Here is a 17,856-nt window from a genome sequence, read left to right on the forward strand (position 1 = left end):
AACCATATGTTTAAGCCATATAGTGTGAATAGGAGGAGTGGATGCATTAGGTACATTTAACAGTATTTGGTGTGCAACAATGGCTTTGGTTTACATAACAAATGCTGGAGGGTCCATCTAGGCCACTGCAACTGGCAACTGTCTCTTTTACCATTCCTGCTGTTCCTTACCTTGCATTGGCTGTTGGGCTGATAGTATGAGATTTGTTCTGCATCCCTTGCTTTCAGGATATAATGATTGTACTCAACAGCGTTGCCACATAGGGCTGCCCATGAGAAATGGCCTGGTCATATTATGGTTCCTGTTACACTATGTGATTGGTGTCCAGTCTGCCGCTGAGCTGAGTGGTGGTGTTGTAACTTCAGAACCCAGATACTTGTTTGACCACCATCACTTACGCCAACCTGCCTTAAAAAAATAAATTTCATGTGAGCTGCTATTCTAGGAGCCCAGATTAGCAGACGTGAGCAGTTACTGACTCAGGAGAAAGCTTTTTCAGTGGTGGCATGTGCAATCCCGGGGGGGGGGGAGCTCACCTAGCATCCCTTTTATCTTCATTTAGATGCCATATTAGAGGTAGAATGGAGCTGAAAAGGTGTAGATCAGGATAATCCAAATCAAGAGGCTGGAGCTCTTTCCCTGTAAGGAAACACCAAAGTGCTTGGATTGTTCTAGGACCATAACTAAAAAGGGGGAAGAAAACAGGATTTTATAAAACTGTATCTCAAAGAGAGAAAGTGGGCTTTGTTCAGTTTTTTCTCCCTATTATATAGTACTGTCTATCTTGGGGAGTGGCCAGGGGCATTCTGCTGGCCACTATGATCAGCAGAATTGAGGAGTACCATGGCTAATGGTCGGGAATGCTGGGAATGGTCTAACATTTAGAGGGCTAACCTTTGTGCATTAGAGGTGTCACATGTTCCCAGCCTTAAAATCTGAAAGGCTATTCTTCCACCTGTCTGTCCTTCACATACATAGCTGAATGAGTGTCTGAGACAGAGACTTTCTCAAACTTTTATATGTTAAAAGTTTGAACACCCAGTCAGAGACACATGGGTAAAGCACTCTCCTATAGCACTTATTAGGATCTTCTAAAAAGTTATAAACAAGCTTCAGCCACCTCCCATGTAATGGGTTTTTTGTTATTCAGTTGAGGGGGTTGGGCACACGAAAAAAGACAGGAATAAAAGTGATCTTACCAAAGCTATTGCATTTATGGTGGTTAATCCCAACAACAGCAGCAAAGAGGTCTGTCAGTTCATTTGAAAGTATTTTCTGCCCCTGGGGGCTGGGATATTATGGCATACCTTCGATTCTGTACTATGCTGGTCATGATGTATGTGGAGCACTGCCCAATTTTGGGTGGCAAGGAAAATGTTAATAAATCAGAACATGTGCCAGTGAGGGAAATCAGGATGGTGAGGGTTGAGGAAACAACGTTGATGAACAGTTGAAAATGTGAGGGGTGTTTAGATCTGATGTGAAGATTAAGGGGAGAGATAACAGCAGGTTTCACAGATCAGAAGAGCTGTTGTGCATAAGCTCAAAGAAGCTTTTCTGATTTCAGCTTTCAGACTTTTTCACTGGATAGAACTTGGGTGGGAATTGCAGGGAAGCAATTTTCAACTTGACATTATCACAAACATCCTAAGTTAGTACAAAAATGGAACAGAATCATTCTGAAGTTGCAAGGGATGCTCTTATCTTCACTGGAGACAGTCAAGCAGAAGCTGAACGACCACCAGTCATTTTGAAAACTCAATGCAAAGAGGAAAGTTACAAAGCTCCTTTCAATAACAGTACCTCACTGGAGTGCTAATGGCCTCACACACACTTACAATTATCCCGCTGATGTTTTAGAATGCCTTTTATATTTAAAACACAATAGCCAGGCTCCAAGGATAGTTGTATCCATTTTATTGGAGGACCCACTTCATTGAAACATTTGGATTTCAACCACATATCTTTCTTCTCAAACAATATCGGGAAATTGTTATTTTTTTTTTTTTACAACCAACCATTTGTGCTTAATCTGCAAAGACATAAAAGGAGCTTCCCTTGAGGGAAGGCGGAGATTTTCCAAAATCTGGAGAAGTTTTTTTTTAAAAAAAATAAACTAAAAATAAACCTCCACTTTTATAGCAACATCCTTAACTAAGTATGTCCAGTCATTCAGTCTTCATTGTAGGAGGAAAGAACTAGGATTTTAGGGGCAGAGAAGCAAAAGAATTCTGTTCTCTTCTGCCTGTGATGTAAAAAGCACCTCGTAGTGATACTGAGATTTATCTTGTCAGTTACAGGGAAATCAAAATAGAAAGCAGGTACACTTAGAGGAGTCATTCAACCAATTCAACAAAGGCATTTGGCTTATATAAGAATCTAATTGAAAGGACCTTTCAGTAGACATTACCTCCTGAATTCCTTTCTTTACAGGTTTGCTGTTCTATGCCTTCAAGTTGATCCTACCACAGGTTTTCTTGGGTTAATTCACTCAGAGTTGGTTTGTCATTACCTTCCTCTGAGGCTGAGATAGTGTTACTTGCCCCAGAAGGTTTCTACGGCTGAGCATGGATTCAAACCCTGGTCTCCACTGTAATCCAACATTCAAACCATGCTGGCTTCTCTTTACAAATATAGGTGCTTAATTCCCAGTCCTGTTGCAGTGAACTATACAATAAATTAACATTTTGCTCACACTATTCATATAAACTGGGCCGCAGCATAATTCAGTTACACACATTATCCCAGCTAGAAATATCAGCATGCAAAAGAAGAAACTGTCTCAAAATAAAATGAGAGCAATGGGCTAGCCTAAATCAACACATTTAATAACTGGTATGGAACAGGAATACTGATAGCTGTTGCTATCTTGGAATTTTTATTTCTACCATGCACTGTCATGCTTTGATCTACGTAGGACATTTATTGTGACACGGCCATGGCATCAGTCATAATGCATTATGCATTCATTAAATTTCAATTTGCCATGTCACATTTTTATTGCCTATGACAGTACAGGGCTGTGAGGTACAGAAATGGGCTGTGAACTTAATACCAAACACTGGCAGGGAGGAGGCAAGGAACTGTTTTGGATTTACCACCAAATTATTCTTAGTGCAATGTGAATGGCATAGATATCGGGGAAATGCCTTTTTAAAAACATTTTTAAAAAACAATTTCATTTCAACTAATATTTTGAACCAAACATTCATTGCTGTGTCCAGATTTAAAAAAAAAAAAATGAGTAGTTTGAACTATGATCTGTTATCAAACCAGGATGATTTGTTATCAAGCCAGGATCCTTAAACAAAGTTTAAACTAACCACAGTTTACTTCAGTTCTGATATAACAATAAAAAAGTGGGTGGGCAAAGGCTGGCCCTCCAGATGTCATGAACTGCAAGGTCCATCTTCTCATGCCATTAACTATTCTGGTTATGGGTGATAGGAACTGGAGTCCAAGAACATCTGGAGGACTACAATTTGCCCACCCCTGTAGTAAACTCTGGTTGGGTGAAGAAACAAGCATATACTTCTGATCTCCTTGTAACCACGCATAGGAGAGCAGGTGGTGAGCCCACAGCTTGATTCTGCTGATTCACACCACACAAAAATATGATTCAGCATTATGTCCTAAACTGACCACTCTAAGAAAAGCGTGCAACATGTTCTAAGCTACACATTCATAGAATCATAAGAGTTGGAAGAGACCGCAAGGGCCATCCAGTCCAATATTCTGCTGTTTTCACACTTCAGTGCATTTTGCCTGTTAAACCACGACAGCGAGAATCATAGGAAGGTTCACAATTAGGGTTATCAATCAATAATAGCCCAACTATTATTATTATTTTGGTTATGCTTTTGAGCCAGCATCCAGGGAACCAAAGGGCAAAGTTATTCCATTGATTTTCTGCTTGAGCTGATTCTCACCACCCATTTTAAACTACATATATTTTAACAAGAATCAATGGATTGTCTGTCAAACTCTGCCCCCGCCAACCTACCAAACAAACACCTTTGCCCATAGCCCCCTCCCAAGGCACTTAACCCCCCTCCCCATCTTGGGCTTCACTCCATGAACCAGAGGTTTCGATGCCCAAGTCATACCCAGCTACCGAAGTATTTGGTTTCAATCCATAAGTTGTCAGTCCTAGCAACAATCTATTTTACCTTAAAAGTGGTCCATAAGTCGCCCTTGATCCTCTATACTAGAATATGCTTCAATGGGACTATTTGTGGGGTCAACACTATGGGTGTGTTTCTTGTGTCATATATCTTTTAAGCCACAGAACTGTGTGAATTTGTTCATTAATGTTTAAAAATGCCATATACATTTGCTTTCATATAATAAAACTCTGATTTATTCTATCAATGTCTATATTAATTAACTTATTGCTATCATGCCTTTTAGCCATTTTTTTAAAAAAAACTGAACGTATTTTTCTTTCCTTTTTAACAAAGATGTAAACCAATTACACATAGGACTTTCTTGGACATGCATATAACTTTGTATAGTTTTTGCATCTATCACCACAATACTATGTAGGCAGTAGTACCCAGAAAATACTGAAAAGTGAGGAGCTAGCTACCTTTTCTATCTACTACACATAGCCACACAGATATTTGAAATATTTTTAGCTGATGTGATATTTTCAGTATGAACATCACATCAAGCAGAGCCCAATATATATGTGATATACATCTAGTATTACAACTTTACTTCCTGCCACTGGCTTAGCAAAATGTAAGCATTATTCAGCTCTAAGCAAATGAGAATTATTCAGTTTGCTAAACCTACACAACATGCTTTGTGGAATGGAGCTGATAAGATCAGGCTCAAATTTCTATGAATTTCTTCTTTCGTTTATAATTAGATTAACTGCTCAAATAATTTCCTAATAAGATTTCATGTTTATGTCTAACTTCCTCTGGTGGGGCATTATATAGAAGCTGAGGTATTATGCTTGCCCACTTAATAAACTCTGTGGTCATCCTCTACCTCCTACTTACCAGTCAGAGGAATGCCAAGTGAGTGGAGATAATACTGTCTGAAACACTGGCAGTGTACAGGAGAGCCACGTGTGAGTACTGGCTTTGTAGATTAGCTAGCTACAACACTATGACCTTTACACACTGCACATTAGAGTGAACCTTTCTGTAGCCAATGGTCTGTGCAACACAAGCAGTGGATGCAGTAGCCATGAGTATGACCAGAGGATCCTCTGCAGAGAGAGATCCAGACCTGTATAAACATGCCTGTGGATCAAAGGTAATGCAAACCAATATGATGGTCTCAATATTTACTCCTATTACTAGAGGATCAAACAAAACTAAACTTCAAACACTTTAAATTCATGTCAGGCAATGTCGCCTCAAACGGACACAACAGTTTGGCTGAAAATATGTTAAGACTCAGAAGAGCCAACAGTTTAAAATTGCTTTTATCTGTGGAATAACCTTTAGGAGTTGTGGTGTTTGTGTTGGTTTTTTTGGCAAGACAGCGTATTTCCTCACAAATGAACAAATGTTTGAAATTGCCACATCACTGGTAATATTACTGTTGTACTCCATAGAGTTCCTGTGAAAAACAAACCATCTACATCTAAGTTGTTTTTTGTACACTGAAGTCTAAAATGTGTTAGATTACAAATATTTTTTGTTTCCAGTTTACAATGGTAAAAAAATAACTACACAATGTGTGTAAGTGGGAAGAGACGACAGGTACTTTAGAATAAAAAGTAGCATGTTAAAAATTGGATCACAGATTAATAAATACATACATCAAAGACACAAAGTTTTCAGCAGCTGTTTTTAAAGAGCAAGGAAGCAGAGAACACTAGCTATCCAGTCTCCAGGCTTGTTTTCTATTCTGTATCCTTCCTATATTTTTAATCAATTTAAAAAATAAACATCTAAAAGAAGCACATAAATTAGCTGTCTTTTAGACTCTAAAAGAACACAAATTCAAACCACATAGTCAAACTGTAGTGTAACATCCTATGTGATTTACATTAATCATGCACCTGGCAACAATGTATTAAAATAATTTGTAAACTCTCCAGATGAATCATTTTAAGAGAGTCGCACTGTGTTTTCCCCTGCAGACGTCAGTTCTTGAGAAGGTAATCAACCTTGTTTGATTCCAAACTAATTTTTGTATCTTCATACTTCTATTAGTTTTAATACTTCTGTGAAACAACAACAGAAAAAAATTGGTCAAAAGTCCCCCCACCAAAAAAGAAGGTTTAAAAGCTGCTGTTATAGTTGTATAGGTGAAGTGCTGATACTGGGCATTGTTGTTTCCACTATAGTCCCTTGTCCAAGTGAAATGCAATCCAGAGATCAGACTGTGAGGGAAAACTGATCCTGTTCAATGGGTTTCTCCACCCAGGCTCCAAGCCCCGCCTTCAAAAATGCTTTAAACAAACATTCTTTGGCAGTTTGATATTCAGCAGCTACCTGCTTAGTTTCATGGTACATGTTTGGTTTACTGACTTGTGAACGTAGGTTGGCAGAAAGCTGGAAAAAGCAAAGAGAGGAGAAAAAGGAGAGTTTCTGTTATCCACAGCAAATTCATTATTATTCCAGTATATGATTTCTTATATTGTCCAACTATACAACCATTGCCAAGAAAAAACAAAAACAAAATGCTGTTTCATTCTTTTCCTGTGTTTTATCACCTGCCCAAAGCAATCAAAATCTCAATTTCCCATCTCCTCTCTTCCCAGTTGCATTTTTAAGATGAAACTGTAGGGCTCTGAAGCCTAAAAAAATCATACACAAAAGTAATCTGGGCTAAAAGACAACCCTCAAGGTATCTCTCAATTCAGAGCCTAGAAGGAATCGGAATCCTTTTAGAGGCAGCTGTTGAGAACAGAACAATTTCAAAGGGGTTACTTGAATTATGCTTAAGCACATAAAGGTGGGTTTGGAAAGAAAGGAGTTTTCAAGTCTACCATCCCATATGCTTCCCCTGAAAGGGATACAGCATAGCTATATCCCAGGCTGAAGTATGAGAACATTTGGTCTGAAACAAGGGAACAGATTCACAGCAACAGATTCACAGTTGCAACAACAACAGAAATTACAAGATTCAAATTACAAGAGACACTACCTAAACATTGTTTGTTGTTAGTGGCCCTCAAGTCTACCTTGACACATGGCAACCCTGTATATGAGATCTCCAAGCAGCCTCTGATCCTCTACTGCTCTGCTCAGGTCTTGCAGACTCAAGACCATGACCTACCTAATGGAGTCTAACCATCTAGTATGCAATCTTCTTCTCTTTCTACCTTTCCTAGCATTATTGTTTTTTCTCACAATTCATGCCTTCTCACAATGTGGCCCATGTACGACAGATTCAGTTTGATCATCTACTCTTTCATCATAAGAGTGAGTTGACAGTGGAGGGTGGATTCTCCATCTTGGTGCATGGTGGATGCTACATCTTTGGCAGTCTTTAAACAGAGGTTGCACTGGGATTTTTCAGGCATGTTTTAATTGTGTACTCCTCCTACATGGCAGAGGCTTGGACTAGAATATTAGATAGCCTTGTTGCTCCCTTCCTACTCTGAGTGTACAATTCTATATCTAGTCTTTCTTGGATTTCAAAGTCCTTCTGCATTCAACTCTGGAGAGAATTGCTTGCCCAGTAAAAGACAGAATCAAAGCCCCAGTGGTTATGTTTGTACATATAGTGCTGGACCATCCACTTTTGAAAAAGTACCTTTGCATAAATGCGCATCCAGCGGCTATACAGGGCATGCTTACAAAGACGCGATGCACGGCCCATCTCATCTTTGCCAGTTGTAGCATTAATAACTTCAAGACCAACATCTCCTACTGTCCAGTTCACACTGAAATTAGGTGCTTTACCTGGCTGGCGCGCTTCAGCATTGCTGATACCTGAACAAAAAAAAGAAAGAACATTCTCAAAGAATAAGTAAATTTTTTCACTGTTTTAAAGGCTGCATCCCCAGATAAATTAGAGTGTTGCTCTTTTGGGCCACACACACCTGTTGGCAGCCCTTCAGCAAAGATCTAAAGCAAATCTAGGGCACATGCAGCCTCTAGTGCCAAACGGCCAAGGCAAGACACAGTCAGGACTTTGGATTTTTTAAGCAGTTGCCTCCTTAAATTATAGCTCATTGGAGCAACTGCAGTTTCTGCAGTTTGGTTTTAATAGATCGTCGATCTTTGTTTTATCTGATGTTTTTACTGTCGTTGAATTTATTCTATTTTAATGTATTTTATGAACTGTAGACTCTTTTGATTAACGACATGTACACTTTGATATTGGAAAGCGGTTTACATACATATTACTTATTATTATTATTATTATTATTAAACGGGAAACCTATTTTAAAGAATGAAAGTGCAAATTTCCTAATAAAGTATTCTTAATAACGTTTCTCAGGGGACTGTGGGGTTGGGGAAAAGAAAGTATTCATGTGAACTCATTGCTTCTGCTGCTCCATTTACACTTCAGTTGCAGCTTTACATGAAATCAGAGTGGTTGCATCAGCATGGTATGATACAATTGACTGGCATAATCTCAATACTGTTTATGCTGGATGTTGCAAATGCTGGCTTGATATCAGATAGCTGCATAAATAATAGAATTACTCAGATGCAGTAAGTGATAGGATCCAGGCTGTTTGGGTACATTGTGGGGGGAATGCCTCCTGTCATTTCTGCTTTGGAACCTGACACTTGTAAGTGTTGTCTCTACATTTTTTTAGATTTTTTTTAGATTGTAAGCCTGAAGGCAGGGAACCGTCTGACTAAAAGATTGTATGTACACGCTGTGTAAATTTACAGTGCTTATAAATAAAGGTAAATATAATAATAATAATAATGTTGTCTTACAGTCCTTAAAAAGTATGTGAAAAACTAACCCATTCCCCTTCAGTGCTCCTGTTCTGAGACAAAGATATTAAGTCATAAATATTCTACTTTCATCCCTGAAGAATGTGTTTCTAAGTATTCAGCATCATTGAAAATATGTGCTAGTATGTGCAGACCACAACAGAAAAAAAGAATACAAAAATACGTAACACAAAAGTCACACATAAATAAAAACAATTGGAAAGTATCTTATACATCTTATTGCTATTACAAATCTGATATTGAGTGTAGTTAAATAACTAGATGAAGAAAAATGATGTTACATAGGGTAACTAATATTCTTCAAAATAAAACTATTTATATGAACTTATGGAAAGAAGATATACACAGCAAATCAATGGAATCAAACTACAAGAAAGAGATTCCAGCTAAACGTTGAAAGAGCTGTGGGAGTGGAACAGACTGCATCAGAAAGTGGTCGACTTTCCTTTTCAAGCAGAGGTGGATGAGTACTCTTAGGAGTGTTTTATCAGTATTCCTTCATGCTTCACAAACAAAAATCCCTACATACCGTAAGATGGAGATATGGGGAGTTAACATGATGTCAAATTGCATTATTTCCAGTGTAGAACAAGCCCTAGTTAAAATAAATGTACACTCACTCATCAAAAACCCACACCTCATCTTGATACCCATGTCTAGACAGAAGTCCAAACAGATAAATGTAGGCAGGGCTATTTCATTTTTAAAGAAACGAATCTGGCACTCAAATGACCCTTAATATATATTCCATTTGTAAATTGTTTAAATTTGCATCAACTCATTCCATTTAACCATTTATTCCATCACTTGAACTGTAAGCTTAGTCTGTATAACAATCATATTATTTTTAGGAAACCATTCTTTGGCTCACATGCTTGAGGAAATGTGTTAACTGCTGAGATCACTGAACCCTAAAAAGGGAATGTAGCGATTGCTTAAGGAATTGTAGCCAGATGCCTGTGAGAACCAAGGATGTCTTGATATTGCATCCCTTTCCTTTGTTAGACAGCATGGCAAGCTTTAAAGATGTAGACAAAGATAAAGCACTAGCTTGTACAAGCTGAAGGACTTATAGTGTATGCGTAGTGTGGGCATGCACAGTTAAAATAGATGCGGTATGACTTTTTGCTTCTCTATAAAATGTACTGCTCTCAATAAACTGGGACCATTCCTTCTGGTAGCTTCAGGATTTATTCCAGCTCAGCACCTTAATAAATAATATAAAATAAGTTTTATTTATATACCGCCCAATCACTGGGAATCGAGCGGTTTACAACAGAGGGGAATAGACCTTGCGGGACGGGATGGTTTGGCAGGACTGAGGTTCCATTTCTTGCCAAACAGAACAACTCTCTTTTTTAAGGTAAGCCTCCTGACTCAGCAAGTTGAACCCCAAAAGGCAGCTGCAATGGTTACAGGCTAGCTAGAATAAATTAAAATTTTATTTCAGTTTTCAACCCCCTTGAATCCAACTGTGGGAGATAGGTAGGATATAAATCCTTGAAATAAACAAAAAAAATAAAAATGTTTCAGATGTAAGCCAGATCAGTTTCACAGTCTGACTAAAATATTCTAACAGTGTGTTGAGAGGTTCTCCAAGCAGTCACCTGAACAAGGACAATGTTGTCATCAGGCTTAAAAACAGAGTTACCTGCTGCACTTACCAAGGGCATAAACCACTGTTATGGAAACCCACACCCCTAGAATCTTATTTCTTGTGAGACTTGGCTCAGCTTCTGTGGCAGTTCCAGTCTCTAGAAATGTTTGTTTAAAAGGGGCATAGAACATCAGGAAGGGAGCCAACTTCCCTTAGAGCTTTCATCATGCAAACCATGATGAATGATTTTTGAGGGCTGGGTATTTAAGTCATGTAGGCTAACTGCCTGCCCTGCTAATTGAATCCAAAGCTGAATACAAGAGTCAGGTGACAAGAAGAAAAGGCAACCAATGGCAGCAGGGTAGTTCTCTCCATCCATTTTAGTTGATACTGATACAGAAATTGTGAACCAGCTGTCACACACTGCTAAATTATGTGGTTTTGTTTACTTATGCATTCATATGTGCACACTGTTAATTGTGAATAAAAATGTACTAAAAAAACACTGAACTGCTCTCTCTTTGGTGGTGTAGAAATCTATCCCTATTCTTTCCATGTTTCCGTTTCTTGCCCGAGAACACATCTTCATTAATTGAGGTAACATGTACATATAACTGTAGTTCCAAGATCATTGGAAACCTTTTTTAAATGCATATATGGTTATAGAAGTAAAAAAAATGTAACTTCAACAGTATACAACTCAGAGAATCATAAGGAAGACAGAAAAATAAATTTGAAACTGATGTATTTCATGAAATCTTTAATATTTAAAGTTCTAATAATGTTAAAGACATATGAATCTATGTATTGACAGGTAGTGTTGTAATTGTAATTGTTTTTTTCTTTAAAGTTTTAAAAAATGTATACTCTGTAGCTACTGAGACTAAAAGGTAAGTCTGGATATATTTATATGGCCTTTTACCCTTATGCTTTTTGTCTGGTAAACACTGGCTCACCCAGGCTGCTGTTGCCACCAACACTGTAATAATAATAATATAATATAAAATAATAATAATAATATAATAATAACGTGATGATGATGATATATAAACCACATAGTTAAACATTCACAAAATGTTTAAATTAAAAGTTATTAAACAATCCAAAAATAGGCTGGTTACAAAGAAAATAATAAAATCACAAAGCACAATAAAAATAACAACAAAACCCCTAGCGTAGCTCATCCCACCTATAGATACCCAACCTTTTGGGCACCAAGGGTACAAACAAATGGGAGACATTATTTTCAACAGGAAAGAAGCAGTAGAAGAATCCCCTATATGCTAGTCTTTCTTTTCAACTGGAGCCTTGGTGTTATTTTTTGGAAAGACTCTTAAAAAGAGTCAGAAATTATACATAATGTCTAATGCTGCCCCACAGTTATCAAACAAATCTAAACTTGAATTCTAATATTGAACTTCACTTTAAAATGTACTAAGATTACTAGCTATAGGCAAGGGAAGTACAGTTGGCCGTTCTATAGGCAGGCTTGCCTTCCGGCGCTTTGGGCTCATGCGGAAGGCAAGCCCAGGCAGAAATAAGGGACACGTACTCGCTCTGCACGCCCATGGCCTGCCACAAGCATGAGCCCCATTATTTGCTATGGAGCTTGAGCATATGCTCTTTCCCCATACGTGGGGGGCGGGGGGGCGGAACGGATCCCTGTGTATGGGGAGGGTAGACTGTATTAAGGAATCTTATGCCTAGGAATTTCAACAGGCCTAAACTTGCCTGACTTGGCCCTGGAACTAGCCTATGTGAACATCATCATTTACCATATAACTTGACTATAAGTGACCTCGTGATAAGTCGTAGTCAGTTTGGGGGGCAAAATGATACATTTTTATAGACCCATGGATAAATCAAGGATCAGACTTAAGGAGGCAGTCCAGCTGAGGAGAGCTGTGGGGCAATTAATCGCCCTTTGCAGCGTGTGGCCCAGCTGGGCTTTCCCCTGCAGAGGAAGCCTGGCTGGGGACAGGCTGTGGGGCGACGTCGTCCCTTTCCAGTGTGCCCCCAGCTGGGCTTTCCCCCACGGAGGGAGCCTGGCTGAGGGCAAAATACCTTATTGACCCATGTATAAGTTGACCCAGGTTTTGGGTCAGTTTTTTTACCTAATTTCTTAAATATTTATTTGCCAGCCTCAGGCACACTGTATCCCCATCAGGACTTGCTATGCTGAGCACATATTTACTTGACCACAAGAACAGTGTAGTATGCAATCCTGCCTTATAACTGTCCATAATCGAGTGGAGGGTTCTGCTTATATTTCAGAGAATGTGGTATAGGACATCCATTCAGATCATAGCTGAATGTAACAAAGCCTGAATGCTGCTAAAGTCAACACCTATCAATCTGCGTATGACTTGAAAATACGTCAGCAAAAAAATCAATTTTTTTTCACACCATACTTACCACTGAGTAAAGGTCTGTTAAGATGTAGAGATGGGGTAGGTCCTCTATCTCTGCATCCGCTGATACACTGCTTGGATAGGTGATCTCCATGGTATAAGCTCCCCAAGATGATGCTAGAGAAATAAATTGGCTCCACAAAGAGGCTAAGCAATGCTCCTTGAATACCAAGCACCATCCATCTAAAGTGAAACAAATGACCATTTGAATTAGATACATAATTTTTGCCAGCAGAACAGACAAACAGGCCTGTTACAGACTGCCAAAATAAAGCGGCTTGGGTCTCTTTGGAGGCAGCTAGGTAAATGATGCATGGGTCCTAAGAGTCCGGAGGTCGCACCAAAGCCACACTCCATTCCTAAGCACTGGAGGGCAGCTTTGGTGCAGCTTCTGGATTCTTAGGACTCATGCATCATTTAAACAGCATACCTCCAAGAAGACCTGAAGCAGCTTTATTTTGGCAGTCTGTAACAGGCCACAGATGAATTTATATAAGACAGAGAGTAGAGAACAGAACTTGTTTCTATGATGGACTCTTTTGGCTCCACCTGCTCATGCGTTATAGTATGTTTAAAGCAGGAGTGAGAAGGTTGCTTTCGCGCCACACTCCTAAGCCCACTACCAAACTTCAATAGCCAGCAGCAAAATGCTCCCTGCTCATTTTTTTGCAGGAAAGTAATCTGACTTCAAAACAAGGTGCATGCCACTGCTACACTGCACAACGAGTGCAGTGACCTGGAGAGAACATATGACACCCAATTTTGATTTAAAAGAGGTCTCTGTCATTTCAGTTTTTCCTGCAGTTCAAACTGTGCCAAACAATTTAGGCCAAAAGATTGTGTTTCCCTGCTCTTACACTGTTTTACCTAAGGACTTGCAAACATAGCCAGTTTACATGCCTACCATCAGAAAACAAAGTATTCCTCCATGGCTCTTATTATTTTTTGCATGCATTTCGAAGTGAAATTTATCTAGGTATACTGCATGTGTTGAGATCTATTGATGTATACTCCTACTGGATAGGCAGGTACAGGTTGAAGAAATTTTAGGAGACAGCACCATGGACAAATACGTTGCGCATATGCCCTTCTCCAAGTTGTTTTTGTACAGCTCTGAACTCTCCAGCTGTGTGTACTTCAATATGGTTATGAAAGATTTATAACCCTGTCTCTGGCTTCTGCACAGCACATGCAACAAAGGCAACTGAACATTCGCATCCCTTTTCCCAAGACTAAAAGAGGGATCAAAGCGGGAAACATACACACACACCGTTACAAAGTGCATCTACCACTGTAACCAAATTTTGAAAGTGCAGTAGCAAAAAGAAGGGGGAGAAAAATACATTTTAAAAAACTTCTAAGGGGTATACGTACTATTCGGAATGCCACAAAACCATGTCAAGGATTGATATGTTTATGGTAAGTAACACCCTATTACCTAAAATACAAGAAATGGATATTCTACCAAGAATTAGATCAGACCATAATCCCATAGTATTAAAAATAATGGACAGAAAAAAAGAATTTCAATGGAGACTAAATGAGGAATTGTTAAAAGAGGAAGATAAGGTGAATAAAATTAAGGAAGAATTGAAGTATTTTTTTAAAGAGAATGATGATGGGATAATGAAAATTAACATTGTATGGGATACATGTATGGCAGTAGTAAGGGGACTGTTTATGAAAATGGGAATAAGAAAAGAAAAAAATGGCAGAGGAAAAAAAAAATAATATACTGAAGGAAATAAAAGAGAAGGAAGAAAGGTTAAGAAAGGAACCAGCAAATAAAAAAATCAAATTAGAAATCAAATTACTACAAAAAGAATTAGATTTGGAAACAACTAAAGAAATAGAGAGGAAATTAAGAGCTGGGAGACAAAACTTTTTTGAATGTGCTAACAAATCAAGTAAATGGTTAGCTCAAAAATTGAAGAGAGAAAGAGAAAGGAAAATAATAACTGAAATTAAATACAAAGGGAAAATATATAATAATCAACAGGACCTAAAAAGAATATTTGGTGAATATTATGGGAATCTTTATAAAGAAAAAACAGAAAAAGAAAAACATCACGAGGAAGTAAAGAAATACTTACAAAAATTGGAATTGGAGAAAATATCAAAGATACAGAAGGAAATATTGAATGGACCAATAACACCATTGGAAATATCCGAAAGTATAAGAAGAATGAAAAATGGAAAAACTCTGGGTTTGGATGGCTTACCAGCCTCATATTATAAAAAAATGGAAAGTGTGTTGATCAAACCTTTGGAAAAATTATATAACAGTATACTGAGAGAAAACAAGCCAAATTCATGGAACAGTACAATGATCTCTTTAACCCCAAAAGAAAGTAAAGATATAAAAGAACCTACTAACTTTAGACCAATAGCATTATTAAATAATGACTACAAAATATTAACATCTATATTAGCAGAAAGTTTTTAAAAAGTGCTCAAAGATAGAATTCATAGCGACTAGAATGGATTTATTCCAGAAAGATTGATTAGAAATAATCATAGGATGGTCTTGGACATTATTGAATATTATGAAAGGAATAAAGGAAAAAAAGCAGCACTGTGCTTTTTAGATGCAGAAAAGGCGTTCGATAACATCAATTGGATATTCATGGTGGAGATGCTAAAAGATATAAATATAGGAAAGGACTTTTTGGGTTGGGTGGAGGCCATTTATAAAGACCAAACAGCGCAAATTTGGATAAATGGGGAAAAAAACAAAAGAAATTAATATAGAAAAAGGGACTAGACAAGGGTGTCCCTTGTCCCCCCTTTTGTTTGTACTAATTATAGAAATCTTAAACAATAATATTAGGAAAAACCATAAAATTTGTGGACCTAAAATAAAGGGACAGAATTATAAGCTAGGGGCATACACGGACGACTTGGTGATTTTTTTTGGAGGACGCACTAAAAAATGTAGAAGAATTAATTAAGGAAATAAGGGAATTTGGTAAATTGGCAGGATTTAGATTAAATATGGAAAAAACTGTAGTAGTAACTAAAAATCTCAATAAAGTAGAGGAATTAGAATTGCAAAAGAAATCTGGTTTCCAAATTAAAAACAAGGTTAAATATTTGGGAATAGTAATATAAAAATGAAATGTAAATTTGTTTGAAGATAATTACAACCAGGTCTGGAAAGAAATAAAAAAAGATTTAGCAAATTGGAACAAATTAAGACTTTCAATGTCTGGGAAGATAGCGGCAATTAAAATGAATATATTGTCCAGATTTTTATTCTTATTTCAGAATGTGCCAATAATTATTAATGAAAAGTGCTTTATGGAGTGGAAAAGGGAACTGACTAAGTTTATTTGGGTGGGTAAAAACCCCAGGATTAGATGGAATATCTTAATTGACAGTAAGAAAAGAGGAGGATTGGGGGTGCCTGATTTGAAATTATATTACTATGCTTGTGGGTTATCTTGGGTCATGGATTGGTGTACACTACAGAATGAGAGCATATTAAATTTGGAACATGATAACCTTAGATTTGGATGACATGGATACACCTGTTTTGGAAAAGTGAATGAGAAAGGGGATTTTAATAACCACTATATTAGAAAAAGCTTGTTGAAAATATGGTCAAAATGTAAATCAAGATTCTATCAGAAAATACCTTTATGGGTATCCCCCGAAGAAGCTTTGTTGCAAAAATTTAGCGATGGAGAAAAACAGTGGATTACTTTCAAAGATTTAGTTAAGATAACAAAAGAAGGGGAAGATCGAATAAAGGTAAAACCAAGAGAAGAAATGGAGAATGCAGGCGTAGAAATACACTGGTTTAGATATAGACAATTAATTGGAATAGCAAAAAAAGAGCTACAGAATATAGGAGTAGAAGAGAGTCCGAAAAAGTTAGAAAATATAATTTTTGGAGAGACAAAGAAAAGTATTTCAAAATTTTATGAATTATTATTAGAAAGAGAATTGGAACAAGAAATAGTAAAGGAAACAATGGCCTGTTATAGACTGCCAAAATAAAGTTGCTTCGGGTCTCTTTGGGGGTATGCTGTTTAAATGATGCATGCATCCAAAGAATCCGGAAGCTGCACCAAAGCTGCCCTCCAGTGCTTAGGAATGGCGTGTAGCTTTGGCGCAACCTCCGGACTCTTAGGACCCATGCATCATTTAAATAGCATACCTCCAAAGAAACCCGAAGCAGCTTTATTTTGGCAGTCTGTAACAGGCCAATGAAAAGTGGAGCCAGTGTATAAATCGTAATATAGATCTAGAAACTTGGGAGAAAACATGGCAAAAAACTAACAAATTTACAATGTGCCAGAATTTAAAGGAAAATTATTACAAAATGCTATATATGTGGAATTTGACCCCACTTAAGTTGACAAAAATGAATAAAGATAAGAATTTAAATTTAAAATGGTGGAAATGTAAGAGAAAAGAGGGATCTTATATACACATGTGGTGGAACTGTAAAAAAGCTAAGAAGTATTGGGAAATGATTCATACAGCATGTACAAAAATACTTGGAGTATTTTTTTACATGAAACCAGAAATGTATCTATTAAATATAACATCAATAGTACAAAAAGAGATAGAAAATATATAAGCTTTATCAATTGAAAGATTCGTGTGTGGTTCTCTCTAAAGAAGAGATATGTGTTTGGTTTTATGGTAAGAGTAAACATATAAGGTATATGGAGATGTAAAGTTAGATTAAAGTATCTTTTGGATGTATGTAAAGTATATGTTTGTAATTTGTTAGGTTTATAAGGGGTATGGGTAAATATGTGTTAAATGTTGTATGTCCAATATTTGTGTGTGTGTGTGTATAAAAACTTTGCTTCCTCCTTTTTTCTGCTTTACCGCCTAAATTCAGGATTGGTGGGAGGTTGTGACTGCCTACATATTTAGTGGGCATAATGGGCATATGCAATTGAAAACCAGATTGGAAAATATAATAAAAAAACATCAAAGAAGC

General features: G+C 37.4%; 1 protein-coding gene across 5 annotated transcripts in view; it reads right to left on the minus strand.

Moving 5' to 3' along the window:
• Positions 1–3,232: 3,232 nt before the first annotated feature.
• The window catches only part of ADARB1 (adenosine deaminase RNA specific B1), an 82,355-nt gene continuing 67,731 nt past the window's right edge, over positions 3,233–17,856 (minus strand). For all 5 annotated transcript variants that reach the window (XM_042471285.1, XM_042471317.1, XM_042471274.1 and 2 more), the window contains 3 exons: positions 12,901–13,079; positions 7,726–7,904; positions 3,233–6,518 (listed from right to left, as the gene is read on the minus strand). In XM_042471285.1, the coding sequence (XP_042327219.1) occupies positions 6,342–6,518; positions 7,726–7,904; positions 12,901–13,079 (535 nt within the window). In that variant the 3' untranslated portion in view covers positions 3,233–6,341. The remainder of the gene's footprint in view (positions 6,519–7,725; positions 7,905–12,900; positions 13,080–17,856) is intronic.

The sequence above is a fragment of the Sceloporus undulatus genome, chromosome 1, assembly GCF_019175285.1.
Source record: "Sceloporus undulatus isolate JIND9_A2432 ecotype Alabama chromosome 1, SceUnd_v1.1, whole genome shotgun sequence".
NCBI classification, from domain to species: domain Eukaryota; kingdom Metazoa; phylum Chordata; class Lepidosauria; order Squamata; family Phrynosomatidae; genus Sceloporus; species Sceloporus undulatus.